The sequence below is a fragment of the Saccopteryx leptura genome, chromosome 6 (assembly GCF_036850995.1).
Source record: "Saccopteryx leptura isolate mSacLep1 chromosome 6, mSacLep1_pri_phased_curated, whole genome shotgun sequence".
NCBI lineage: Eukaryota > Metazoa > Chordata > Mammalia > Chiroptera > Emballonuridae > Saccopteryx > Saccopteryx leptura.
The window spans coordinates 79,027,995-79,042,970 of NC_089508.1; the positions used below are offsets into that span (position 1 = coordinate 79,027,995).

General features: G+C 42.1%; 1 protein-coding gene across 1 annotated transcript in view; it reads right to left on the reverse strand.

The window, feature by feature from the left end:
* RTF1 (RTF1 homolog, Paf1/RNA polymerase II complex component) overlaps positions 1-14,976 on the reverse strand; it is a 62,259-nt gene that overhangs the window by 28,957 nt on the left and 18,326 nt on the right. Inside the window, exons 3-4 of the mRNA XM_066344253.1 lie at positions 4,326-4,473; positions 1,056-1,260 (exon numbers count right to left, since the gene is read on the reverse strand). Coding sequence (XP_066200350.1) covers positions 1,056-1,260; positions 4,326-4,473 — 353 coding nt within the window. The remainder of the gene's footprint in view (positions 1-1,055; positions 1,261-4,325; positions 4,474-14,976) is intronic.

The window sequence follows — 14,976 nt, forward strand, 5'->3', positions numbered from 1 at the left end:
ACTGCCTCATTCACATAAGGTAAAAAATATAAAAACCAAAACCTTGAGATAAGCCACACATTACTCTTGAGCTACTTTGTGATTTTCTCATAGGACCCTATTGGTTTTATACAAGAATTTCGTTATGCTTTCCACAGTTCAGAACTATAAAATTTAAAAGTTATCCCAAACCATTTGCCACTCTGACACAATTGAAGTCCTGTTTGTTCCAATACAGGTAACCTCGGAAGCATCAATGCTCAAACTAAATGTCTATTAGTTATTGCTGACTAAAAGCCAAACATTCTTGTCTAGGATAACTCACTATACTTAATATGGTCTTTAGAAGGGACAGACAGGCTCCCACATGAAAACTGAACTAACTGCTGCCAAAGAAGATTCTTCTATTTTTCTTTTATGATATTAGGTAGGTAGGGAAGAATCCTAGTTCTGAGGAATATTTTATTGCCTGAGACAAAACTAAGTTTATTTTTACCTTGAACTTCTCTTAGGAGATAAAGAAAAACTTTTGTCATTTTAAACATGGCCTCTGAATACTAAACAGTAATTTAACATCTGAATTTTTTTTTTTTACAGAGACAGAAAGTCAGAGAGAGGGATAGATAGGGACAGACAGACAGGAACGGAGAGAGATGAGAAGCATCAATCATCAGTTTTTCATTGCGACACCTTAGTTGTTCATTGATTGCTTTCTTATAGGTGCCTTGACCGTGGGCCTTCAGCAGACCGAGTAACCCCTTGCTCGAGCCAGCGACCTTGGGTCCAAGCTGGTGAGTTTTTGCTCAAACCAGATGAGCCCGCGCTCTAGCTGGCGACCTCGGGGTCTCGAACCTGGGTCCTCCGTATCCCTGTCCGACGCTCCATCCACTCAGGCCAGGCTGAATTTTTTTAAAAAATACAAAAACTATACTGGAAGGATAGTGAGATACTTAATTCATAAATAATGATGGTAAATCCCAAGTCAAGCTTTAATTAAATCCTGTGGAGACAGGGCTCCAACTGTGAATTCTGGAAAATTATTATTTTATTTAATCATTAAGGAACTACAACCTTACCTCCTTTTCAATACCTCCCTCTTCTCGATGCGGTTGAACAGTTCTTGCTCTCTTTCCTTCTCTGTCATCTGCTCTAGACGAGCCCTGTCTTCCTCATCTCCCATGAGGTCTTCTCCATAGCCATCATGGAACTCTTCATCTTCTGAAGAAGAGTCTGAATCTGAACTGGAGGAGGAGCTGTTGCTGTCAGAATCAGACACTTCACCTGCAACAAAGGCCCAATCAAGATTAGGCTCTGCTAGAGAAGACAGGCCACAGGTGACTCCACAGTATTGATAATCTTTACTCCTTGGCTGTCCTAGGTAAAGTGGCATATGGCCATCTCAGTTCCCTTGGGAACAGTCTTTGGCCTGCCTTTGGCAAATGCAAACATAGGTTAGGGAAATTCAGATTGGACTATAAACCAGTATGTTCTTTTTTTTAAAATTTTTATTAAGTGAGAGGCAGGGAGACAGATTCCTGCATGTGCCGCGACCAGGATCCACCTGACAAGCCCACTAGGGGTGATGCTCTGCTCATCTGGAGCCACTGCTCCGTTGCTCCAAACTGAGCTATTTCTGCACCTGAGGCAAGGCCATGGAGCCATCCTCAGCACCTGGGGCCAAACTGCTCAAACCATTCAAGCCATGGATGCAGGAGATGAGGGGAAGGAAGGGGCTAGGAAAGAGAGAGAGAGAGAAAAAGAGAGCGAGAGGAGGGGGAGGGGTGGAGAAGCAGATGGTCGCTTTTCCAGTGTGCCCAAACCGGGCATCAAACCTAGGACTTTCATACGCCAGGCCAACGTTCTATTGCTGAGCCAACAGGCCAGGGCCAGCCCGTTCTTTTTAATTTTGAAAAAAATCGCAGATCTAAAGAAAAATGTTGCAGAATGGGTGACTCCCATATATTTTTTAACTTAGGTTCACTCATTGTTAACATTGCCAATTTACTTTCTGTGTCTAGATATATAAATAATGTATACATTTTTATTATTCATTTTGCTTAACTGAAAGTAAGTTGCAGAGATTGTAACCTTTCACCCCTAAACACTTTTTGAAAAAGTCTTCTATATAACCAATTATGCCACTATCAAATTCAGGAAATTTAAAAGATGTAATACCCTTCTCTAACTTACTCCACATTAAAATTTTGCCATTGTTCTAACATAGTCCTTTATTAGCCACTTTTCAGGCAAAAAAAGGACTCAATCTAGAATCACACATTGCATTTGGTTGCCATCTCTCTACTAGCCTTTAATCTGCAGCCTTTTTTTTTGTCTTTCATGCCACTGAATTTTTGAAGAATACAAGCCACCAGATTATCTTTTTTTTCTTTCTTCTTCCCCAAAAGTATCTAATAGAATTTTAAGAGGTGATGAAAACATTCCTTTTTTTTTTTTTTTTGTATTTTTCTGAAGTTGGAAACGGGGAGGCAGTCAGACAGACTCCCGCATGCGCCCGACCCGGATCCACCCAGCACGCCCACCAGGGGGCGATGCTTTGCCCATCTGGGGCATTGCTCTGTTGCAACCAGAGCGCTTCTAGCACCTGAGGCAGAGGCCACAGAGCCATCCTCATCGCCCGGGCCAACTTTTGCTCCAATGGAGCCTTGGCTGCGGGAGGGGAAGAGAGAGACAGACAGGAAGGAGAGGGGGAGGGGTGGAGAAGCAGATGGACACTTCTCCTGTGTGTCCTGGCCGGGAATCGAACCCGGGACTCCTGCACGCCAGGCCGATGTTCTACCACTGAGCCAACATTCTTTATCTGAGTAGTAGCGACCCATGTGGTTACTGAGCAACTGAAATGCGGCTAGTACAACTGAGACACTCAAATTTTAAGTTTTTACTAATTGAAATTTAAATAGCCACAATTATCAAATGTCCCCAGTTTGGGTTGGTTGGTTTCATGAAGCACTTTCCAGGTTATAACATTTTGGCAAGAATGTTCCCTAAGTGATTATGTCCTTTTCAAAGTAACACATCAGGAAGCACCTGGCATCTATTTATTCTATTACTGGTGATATTTGAATTTTTGCTTAAGGTGGTGTCCCTAGATTTCTCCTTTATAAAGGCACATTTTTTCTCCTTTGTAGTAAGTATAATAAAGAGATGCTTTGAGACGGTAAACCTTTTGCTTCCCAACAAACCCTCACCCAATGGTTTTAATATTTGTTGCTACTTCTTGAGTAAATCAATTATACAGTGATGTTTGAAAAATGGTGATTTAAAAAAAATTTTTTTATAGATTTTAGAGAGAAAGAGGATGGAGGAGAGAAACTTTGATTTGTTGTTCCATTTATTTACATATTCACTGATTAATTCTTGTACATACCCTAACCAGGAATCAAACCTGCAACCTTGGCATAGTAGGATGATGTTCTAACCAACTGAGCTACCCGGACAGAGCGAAAAATGGTGATTTTTCTATCATTTCTTCTACATTTATTAGTGGACATTAAAAAAAAAATCAATGTTTTAATGAGTCATTAAATTGATTAGTGAATTCCTAATAAGAATATATTTTTACTATGTATTGTATCTGGTTCAAGGATTTTTCTTCTCAGTCAGACATACATAAGAAAGAAGGGGCCTGACTGGTGGTGGTGGAGTGCACAGAGCACTGACCCCAGATGCTGACGACCCAGTATGAAATCCCAAGGTTGCCATCTAGAGCCCTGGCTCAGTGGCTTGAGCGTGGGATCATCAACATGATTCTATGGTTGCTGACTTGAGCAAGGGGGTCACTGGCTTGTCTTGAGCTCCAGGACATATGAGAAGCAATCAATAAACAACTAAAGTAAGCAACTACAAGTTGATGCTTTTCATCTCTCTCCTTCCCCTCTCACTCCCATCACCCTCTCTTCTCTCCTTTCCTCCCTCTAAAAAAAGAAGGGAAGGCACTCAGGGTAAAGCGAGTTGAGACTAATACAGAAAGATTCCTCATGGGTTTCCTGAATGGGTTTCACAGACCTCATTAACCTTCAGAATTGCATGTATTTTCTTGCTTCATTCAGATTCTCTTTGCGATACCTTAGTTGTTCATTGATTGCTTTCGCATATGTGCCTTGACCGTGGACCTTCAGCAGACCGAGTAACCCCTTGCTGGAACCAGCAACCTGGGGTCCAAGCTGGTGAGCTTTGCTCAAACCCATTCAGATTCTCAAAGAATCCATGACCACTGAAAATGTGATGAATTGCTGTAATGCATGCACTTTCCCCTGCATTTCTCACTCTGCATCTTCAACCTGACAGGAGTGGGAGTTCACTCCCAGAGTCTGGGCTATTTCGCTCACCTTCCTCAGGGGCTGAGCTCTCAGCTGAACTGTCTTTGTCCGAACTGCCCGAGGAAGCAGTTTTATTGGCCTGTTTCTTCATGGTTCCTTTCTTCTCTATTTTTCTGGCCTTTCCTTTCTTCTTATTTTTATTGCTCCCGAAAGTCCACTACAAGGAGAAAAGAAAAAGGAAAACTGAAACAGATTTTATTGAAAACAAGCGAGAAAATTTGAGTTAAGATCTCTGATGTTTGTCAAAATGATTACAATAGTCCCTATTGCTTTGGACCCATACTTTATATGAAAAAAGATACAGATTTTTGAAATCTTGGTTTAAATTCCATAACTTACAGCTTGTAATTTCTTAGAGATAGTAGATAATATAATAAAATTTAACCAATGCACTTTTTATCACAACAGAAAAACAGAGATATCAACTTTATGTCAAGTCAACTGAGTTAACTACAACTCAGTTGTTACAGAAATCAGATTCAAATGTTTCCACTGGCAGAGAAAGCAGTAATTGCTAAGGGTTGGTATGTCTCTGTTTCAGTACACTGAGAATTGGTTTAGTTTTACAGTGGGTTTCATGAAGGCAGGGAATAAGGCTTGTCAGCAGAAGAAAACTGCAGAAAGCACAGGGGGAAGGGATGAGGGCCATGCTCTGGCATGGATGGTAGCACTGGTACCAACTCCAAGTAAACAGAAAGTAAAGTAGATCTTTTTTTTTTTTTTAAGTAGATCATTTTATACTGTGTGTATCTTTTGAAAAATCTGCATATACTATACAAGATATGTTTAAACTGAATCATAGGAGATCCCATACGTCTAAACATAAAGAACCTGCAATCTGCATTATAAAAATAACAGGCCAAGTGGAAAATACTTTAGCAAGACATGCTGCAATGTCTCCCAGTCTTGGTAGAGTGGCCTTATGTAGTAGGTGTCCTGTAGGGCCCAGTGGCACAGCCTCCCCAGTCACTAAAGCTGGGGACTCCAGGTACTCCCTCAACCTCGGGTCAGCTGTGTGTACCCCCTATTTTGTTGAGCCTTGAATCCTGTTGGCACATCAATGGGAGTGATATACCTCTAAGTGCTCTGGCTCTGGGGACTCCTGGGAGGTCACGCCAAGAGCAGCTGTGGCCTGTGCCCTACCTAGGGCCACTCAGCATGAGCTACAGAGCAATCTGCAGATGGTTGCTCCTTGTGCTGGGCTTAGAGGTGCCCAAGAGATTTTAGAAAATTTTCCAGCATGAGCCAAGACAAGCAATTTGTATGAAGAAGCCACTGGAAGCATCTTAGGTGGACACACAAGATGGGCAGGATCTCAGGGAGTCACTAGGTGGGGCAAACAGTCTTAGGCAGTTTGATGGAGACTCAAATATGGCACTTAACCATTTCAAATTGTCATCATTCAAGGAAGATAATTTTATGTGAGCTTGAAAGAATCTAGAAGAGGCTAAAAGATATAAATTCTCAGTTAAAGAAGCTTAAATATATCAACTTCCTATCCTGACAGAATAGATATACAGTGTGTCCGTAAAGTCATGGTGCACTTTTGACTGGTCACAGGAAAGCAATAAAAGATGATAGAAATGTGAAATCTGCACCAAATAAAAGGAAAACCCTCCCAGTTTCTGCAGGATGATGTGGCAGTATGTGCGCATGCACAGATGATGACATAACACCGTGTATACAGTGGAGCAGCCCACGGCCATGCCAGTCGAGATGTGGACAGTACAGAGGAAAGTTTAGTGTGTTCTGTGGCTCGCTAAATTCGAATCTGTGACCAAAGTGCAATGTGAATATCAGCGCATTTATAATGAAGTGCCACCACATAGGAATAACATTACTCGGTGGGATAAGCAGTTGAAGGAAACTGGCAGTCTGGTGGAGGAACCCCGTTCTGGTAGGCCATCAGTCAGTGATGAGTCTGTAGAGGCTATACGGGATAGCTACCTGAGGAGCCCTAAAAAATCTGTGCGTCGAACTGCACTGAACAGGTATGAAACTGGGAGAGTTTTCCTTTTATTTGGTGCAGATTTCACATTTCTATTGTCTTTTGTTGCTTTCCTGTGACCAGTCAAAAGTGCACCATGACTTTACAGACACACTGTATTACTGGAGGCAATAATATATATAAAACATCTTTTGCATTGACTCATCTGGTTACAACAGATAACTACACACATATTAGTCACTATTTACTGACTGATTGTAGAAGTGGGTATCACCTACCTCTTCCAAACAGAGTATCTTGCCCCTTTGTATTTCTACCAATAGAAATATGAGGTCAAGAGTGTAAATATTGAGCTACCGGGGTCACATGTGTTAGAGTCACTAGGTCTATTTTTGTCTACAGATTTGAGTTTCTCATGTACAACAGAACCAATTTCTGGACTCCCTAGGGGAAAGTGTTTATGAAAGCAATAAGATCTAAATGTGAAGTCACACAGTTGAATCCAATTCAGGTGGTACTAGGAAGCTAGTTGACTTCCTCATCCTTCCACCCTCTGTCTGCTGCTATTTGTCACACTACATGAGTTTAGCAACTGTCACTCACTGCTAGTCTGTGATAGTTATCCCTTGAAGAAGAGGAAGATAAGAGTAAAAAGGGCTTTCTTGGCTAAACCTGAGTGTGGGAAGTGAACCTCGTTTCCAACAATTTTCAAAAGAAGTAAGATGACAAAGATACCTTACCTCCCATGAAGCTAATTCAATAGGGTCTGTCATGTCAACAGCAAACCACCAAACTCACTATATGTGACAGGATTTTAGAGAGTTATAATAATGTAGGTAACTTTACGTTAAAAAATAAAATTTCTTGCCTGACCTGTGGTGGCGCCGTGGATAAAGTGTTGACTTGGAAATGCTGAGGTCGCTGGTTCGAAACCCTGGGCTTGCCTGGTCAAGGCACATATGGGAGTTGATGCTTCCTGCTCCTCCCCCCTTCTCTCTCTCTCTCTGTCTCTCTCCCTCTCTCTCTCCTCTCTAAAAAATGAATAAATAAAATTAAAAAATAAAATAAAATAAAATTTCTTACGAATACATCTTTCAGTACTGAGAAGGTGGATTAAGCTACTTGCATATATACTTTCTTAAAATATCTTTTTTTTTTTTTTGGTGACAGAGATAGAGAGAGGGACAGACAGGAAGGAGAGAGATGAGAAGCATCAATTGTTCATTGTGATACCTTAGTTGTTCATTGATTGCTTTCTCATCTGTGCCTTGACTGGGGGTCTGCAGCAGAGACAGTGACCCCTTGCTCAAGCCAGCGACCTTGGGCTCGTGTAAGCGACCATGGGGTCATGGCTATGATCCCACACTCAAGCCAGCGACCCTGCACATAAGATGGTGAGCCCACGCTCAAGCTGGCAACCTTGGGGTTTCAAACCTAGGTCTTCTGCATCCCAGCCCAAAGTTCTCTCCACTGTGCCACACTGCCTGGTCAGGCAAAACATATCTTACTTTTAAGAAACCTTTAAAATCTAATTTTAAGAAAAATATATGGGCCCTGGCTGGTTTGCTCAGTGGATACAGTGTCGGCCCGGCATATGAATCTCCCAGGTTTGATTCCCATTCAGGACACAAAAGAGAAGCGCCCATCTGCTTCTCACCACCTCTCTCTCCCCCTTCTTTATCTCTTCCCCCCCAGCAGACAGTGACTCAATTGGTTCAAGAACTGGCCCTGGGCACTGAGGATAGCTTGGTTGGTCCAAGCATGTCAACTGCAGGTGCTAAATATAGGTTAATTGATCCGAGCATCAGTCCCAGACAGGGGTTATTGGGTGGATCCCAGTCGGAGCACATGCAGGAATCTGTCTATCTTCCCTCCTCTTACTTAAATATAAAAGTATATAAATAAATAAAAAGAAATTTTAAAAAAGAAAAGAAAATCATCCAAAGATAAATAATCACTTAAAGTTTGGAGGCCAGTCTCATTCCTATTTATTCTTATTATATACAGAGAAAGATACTCAAATGTGTTCTGATAATCTCCCAAAGATTTTTTTTCTTGGAGAACACATCACATTGTTGTATGTTACATTTACTCCTATAAACCAGAGGTTCCCAAATGTTTTTTGTTCTAAGCACATATTTTAAATTTGCCCAGTAACTCTTCTCCTGATCACAGAATCTAATAAACCATAAAGAAGATGGGCAAGGCTTGTAGCAGGCAAAGTCAACATAGAAATATCTTAACACAGTCGTTAGCCTAATGATTGCTCACCTATCACTGAAAAAGCCTTATTCTGTGGACTCTGAAACTAAAAGAAAATGAATTCTTTCATTGCCAGCGTATGGTAGTAAATAATCTCAGAAATGAAGGGTAGGATTGAAGGGATGCTCTTAGGCCTTCCCCGTCCAGCACAGAGGAGAGGAAATGACCTGGCATTTCTTAATTTGTTTTGGGAACTATGGCTCTACTAAAAGGCCAGCTGTTGTGACCTTAAAAGTGCACTAAAGTAAACTACACAGAAGGCAAGAATGAGAAAATGAGTACCTGCTGATCTGCATCAGAGTACAGAAGCCAGAGCCATCCCCAGTGAGAGGTGCTCAGCAACAATAACAATAAGAATCTGGAAAGCCAAAGGGTCCTCTGTTAGCCATGACTCTCATACACACTGAAATCCTGCTTTCCCAAGCAGTCTTACTTTTCAGACCCGCATAGAACAAAGGAACCATGTATATACAGGGTGGGGCAAAAGTAGGTTTACAGTTGTGAGTATATGCAACAGTTTATTCTCCTATTATTATTTATTATATTGTTCTCCATACTAACAACTGTAAACCTTCTTTTGCCCCACTCTATATGTAGTGAAGAAAACCCAAACCAAAGACTGGAGGGAAGATGTTTTTTTAATAAATAGAAGAGATAGTAGTTTGACTCTCACTGATGTAACAGATATGCTAATGGGCATCAATAACCTAATGATACAAGGAGGGTTAATACTACAAAACCCTGTACTAGCCTGAGTGTGTTTGGGGGCGTTAAGCACTCAGCCAAAAGACAGGAAGAAACAAGGGGGGGGAGTAGCTGCTTTGGATTTAGCTAACATTGAAATGCTGAGTACTTTGAGCTTCCTGAAGACACAAAAGGAAAGGGAAGGAGAAAGAAGGAGAGGTGAAGGAAGGGGAAGGAAGAAGAGGTAAAACTACTTTTACCCCACCCTGTATACAATATCTATTAAAAAATGCAGTCAGCTTTATATTCTAAAATCTCAAGTTTAGTTTCAGTATTAGGATAATTCATCTATGTGGAATATCATGTTCCCGAGATAATATATGTATGAAAACTTTACTAAATCAATATACACATGGAAAATACTAGCTTAGCAGTAAAGGCCTTTATTTGAACCATGTGCTAATTATGTATTGTCTGCATGGTAAAGCAATAATAAAATACTCTTGGATATCTAGGCCAACTTCATGGAAAAGTTGTTACTAAAAAAATTGATAAGTAAAAATTACTTTTTTTCAAAATGTTTTATTAATATCAATATTGGAGCCTAACCTGTGGTGGTGCAATGAATAAGTGTCAACCTGGAACGCTGAGATCTCTCATTTGAAACCCCAGGCTTGCCCAGTCAAGGCACATATGAGAAGCAACTATGAGTTAATGCTTCCCACTCCTCCAAATTCCCTGCCTTTCTCTCTCTTCTCTATAAAATCAAAAAATAAAACCTTAAAAAAAAATATTGGCCCTGGCAGGTTGGCTCAGTGGTAGAGCGTCGGCCTGGCGTGCAGGAGTCCCGGGTTCAATTCCTGGCCAGGGCACACAGGAGAAGTGCCCATCTGCTTCTCCACCCCTCCCCCTCTCCTTCCTCTCTGTCTCTCTCTTCCCCTCCCGCAGCTGAGGCTCCAATGGAGCAGGGTTTGCCTGGGGCGCTGAGGATGGCTCTGGATGCAACAGAGCGATGCCCCAGAGGGGCAGAGCATCGCCCTCTGGTGGCATGCCGGGTGGATCCCGGTCGGGCGCATGCGGGAGTCTGTCTGACTGCCTCCCCCTTTCCAGCTTCGGAAAAATGCAAAAAAAAAATATTGGAGCCAACAAGAGATAACAGAGTGGAAATTTAGGAGTGTAACTAGCTCAAAGTGAGAGGACCGGAAAGATAAGATGAAATTAAAAAAAAAAGTGAAGAAAGAAGCTTTAGAAAGAAATAGAAAAAAACAGAATGAGGGAAAAGTAAGAAGAGACCAGAGTCTTTGGAGAGGCAAGTGAGGGCAAAAACGCAACCAGGAAGGCTGACAAATGTCTTGAGAAAAAAAAAGTATGATGCCCTGGCCAGATAGCTTGGTTGGTTAGAGCAATGGTCCCCAACCCCCGGGCCGCGGACCGATATCGGTCCGCAGAGAAAGAATAAATAACTTACATTATTTCCGTTTTATTTATATTTAAGTCTGAATGATGTTTTATTTTTTAAAAATGACCAGATTCCTTCTGTTTCATCCATCTAAGACTCACTCTTGATGCTTGTCTCGTAAGTTCGACAATTATATTTAAAAAGACCACAGTTTTTACGCCAGTCGCATAATTTTATTTTGTGCATTTATCCGTCCCACCCTAAAGGCCAGTCCGTGAAAATATTTTCTGACATTAAACCAGTCCGTGGCCCAAAAAACATTGGCTACCACTGGGTTAGACCATTGTTCCATAGTACAGAGGCTGCCAGTTCAATGCCCAATCAGGACATATAAAGGAACAGATGGATGTTCCTGTTTCTCTCTCTCCCTTCCCTTCTCTCTAAAAAATTAATTTAAAAAAAAGAAGAAAAAAAAAAAGAGGTAAGACATGCTGAACTATAGGGCTGGGCCAAATTCTTTTATGTCTCAAAAATATTGAAAATAAGCCTATACATAAAGCTTTAACAAATAAAAATTCTCATTTAGGTAGAGGGTACTAAAACATAATCCAGCTGTTCCTTACTATGTCTAATGTAATTACACTCAATTTTGAACAACAAAAAAGGGATTTTCTTGGTAGCCAATGTGATTTTTACTGGTAACAAGTGAAAAATCTAGACTTTCTTCTTATTTAGCTACAGCTATCTGTTTCTATATGATCCACCATATTTCTTTTCTATTTTATTTTTCCTTCTTTTCCAAGTGAGAGGAGGAGAGACAGAGAGACACACTCCTACATGCGCCTCCCACCCCCAGGATCCATCCAGCAACCCCCTTTGGGACCAATGCACTTGAACCAATAGAGCTATGGCTGCTGGAGAAGAGGTGGAGGGGTGGAGAAGCAGATGGTCGCTTTTCCTGTGCGCCCTGACCAGGATCAAAACCAGGATATCCATGCCTGACCAGGCAGTGTGGCGCAGTGGATAGTGTCGGACTAGGATGCGGAGGACTCAGGTTCAAGACTACGAGATCCCCAACATGAGCGCGGGCTCATCTGGCTTGAGCAAAGCTCACCAGCTTGGACTCAAGGTCGCTGGCTTGAGCAAGGGGGTTACTCGGTCTGCTGAAGGCTCATGGTCAAGGCACATATGAAAAAGCAATCAATACACAACTAAGGTGTTGCAACGAAAAACTGATGACTGATGCTTCTCATCTCTCTCCGTTCTTGTCTGTCTGCCCTATCTATCCCTCTCTCTGACTCTCTCTCTGTCTCTGTAAAAAACAAAAACAAAACAAAAAAACGGGATATTGACATGCCAGGCTGACATTCTACCACTGAGCCAATCTGCCAAGGACCCACTAGGACTCTGAACTATTTAATTTAGAACTCAATTATTCCTAACAAATGGACTTCTTTATTTCAGCATTTTTAATCCCATCTCGTGAATATGCTGCTGCTAGCTCTTTTCCTCCTAACCTTGTTATTTTTCTTCCCTGCCACTCCTATTTGCACCCCTGGTGGTGGTGGTTCTATCAAATTCTTTCAGGGACAGGAAGTGACAACACTAAAGTGCTATAGCACGCCATTATGGCTTACCACCAACGTGTGCTTTCCAATTTCCCAGGCATGGTCAAAGTAAACCTTACAGAAAGAGTACTATTTCTTACTTTTACATTGCTTCAAATTATCATTGAGAATAATACAGTCACTATAAATATGCTGCTCACTAAAATTAGGGGATATTTCAAAATGAATATGAAGATATAAAATATCCCTTAATTTCTGTGAGCAGTATAATACATTAAGTATGATATATTCACTTTCATTAAACTTAGGTTTTACCCCATGCAAAGACACTATAATAAAATATCTACTGGCCCTAGCCGGTTGGCTCAGAGGTAGAGCGTCGGCCTGGCGTGCGGGGGACCCAGGTTCGATTCCCGGCCAGGGCACATAGGAGAGGCGCCCATTTGCTTCTCCACCCCCCCCCCTTCCTCTCTGTCTCTCTCTTCCCCTCCCGCAGCCAAGGCTCCATTGGAGCAAAGATGGCCCGGGTGCTGGGGATGGCTCCTTGGCCTCTGCCCCGGGCGCTAGAGTGGCTCTGGTCACGGCAGAGCGACGCCCCGGAGGGGCAGAGCATCGCCCCCTGGTGGGCGTGCCGGGTGGATCCCGGTCGGGCGCATGCGGGAGTCTGTCTCTCCCCGTTTCCAGCTTCAGAAAAATACAAAAAAATACAAAAAAAAAAAAAAAATCTACTATTTCCTCCCTAATTAAACCTTATTGGCTATTAAGTATTTAATATCCAATGTACCCACTTTTTCTAGATAGCACACTTTCAAAACTTTTAGCTAGATATCTTCTTGCTCTAAAATCAGTGCATGTCTTTCCTTATAGCAAACCATCCATTAACCTTCTCAATTGTTCTTGACCAGTTTTTTGCCCTGGCAAATCTTAAGAGACCAACATAGTTTTCCACCTGTATTCATTGTTCACTAACAATGAGTAATAAGAGGTGAGAGAAGAGAAGGGTTGGGAAGTATATTTGGAAATTTTAGAGTAGCCAGTGGTATAAGTAGGTTCCATCTGACTGAGAATTGCTTTAACAACCAAATTTCTATTTTTTTAATTTTAATATATATTTTTAAGACTTTTTTATTTTATTGAGGAGAAAGGGAGGGAGAGAAAAGGAGGGAGAGAAAAGGAGGGAGGGAGGGAGGGAGGGAGAGAGAGAGAGAGAGAGAGAGAAGGGGAGGAGCAGGAGCATCAATTTCCATATGTGCCTTGACTGGGTAAGCCCAGGGTTTCAAACTGGTGACCTCAGTGTTCCAGGTCAACGCTTTATCCACTGCACCACCACAGGTTAGGCTATAACCAAATTTCTAAAAGGTTAGTTTGTAAGTAATAAGGATATAAAAGTCATAGCAGAAATGAGAAGACACAGTAAATTACCTCAGTACATAATTTGTTACTTAGAAACAGGTATAAATATCATTATGAGACAAAAGCAAAGCCCCTTATATTCCAAGGACTTCTCAGAAGCATCACACCCAATACAAAATATCTCTACAGTAGCCATAAATCTAAGTTCACAGTAATACCACTGAGTTCTCCGGTGGTTTGGAGGAGCAGAAGCAGAAGCTAAGAACCTTAGGGAAAATTACTCAAAGTCTCATTACCCACCAGGCAGAGTGCAACTTGCCTGTCAGCTTTTTCTCCAATAAGTAGATAAGCAGTTGGGTAGCATTCTAAGGTGAGGACTTTTAGACATGGTTAAGTAACCGCAAGATACCTAAGCTGTAAAGGTTTTTATGGACTCCTAATGTACTCTAGCACAAGTTTTGGATTCTTCTAATGTGTAGAGGTGACACACACACTGCCCTCCAGACAGAAGTATCTAAAAAGGATGCAGGGTATCCCTACAGTAATTGTTCTGAGAAATGTGTCATTAAGGTGATTTCATCATTCTATGAACATCATAGAGTGTTCTTACACAAACCTAGGTAGTATAGTCTACTACACACCTAGGCTATATGGTCTCTAGGCTACAAACCCATTACAGCATGTTACTATACTGAATACTGTAGGCAACTGTAACACAATGGTAAACATTTGTATATCTAAGCATATCTAGACATAGAAAGTACAGTAAAAATATGGAATAAAAGACCTGCCTTGGTAGCTCAGTTGGTTAGAGCATTATCCCAGTACACCAAGGTTGCAGGTTGGATCCCTGGTCAGGGCACATATAAGAATCAACCAATGAATGCATAAATAAGTGGAGCAACATATCAATGTTGCTCTCTAACAATCATTTAAAAAAACTTTTTTTAATTTATTGATTTTAAAGAAAGAGGGAGGGAGTGAAAGAAAGGAATATCACTCTGTCCCTACATGTGCCTTGACTGGGGATAGAACCGGCAAGCTCTGAGCTTGGGAGGATACTCCAACTAACTGAGTTATCCAGCCAGGGCTAAAAAGATTTTTTTTTAAAAATATGGCATAGGCCCTGGCCGGTTGGCTCAGCGGTAGAGCATCGGCCTGGCGTGCGGGGGACCCGGGTTCAATTCTCGGCCAGGGCACATAGGAGAGGCGCCCATTTGCTTCTAAACCCCCCCTCCTTCCTCTCTGTCTCTCTCTTCCCCTCCCGCAACCAAGGCTCCATTGGAGCAGGGATGGCCCGGGCACTGGGGATGGCTCCTTGGCCTCTGCCCCAGGCACTGGAGTGGCTCTGGTCACGGCAGAGCGACGCCCCGGAAGGGCAGAGCATCGCCCCCTGGTGGGCAGAGCGTGGCCCCTGGTGGGCGTGCCGGGTGGATCCCGGTCGGG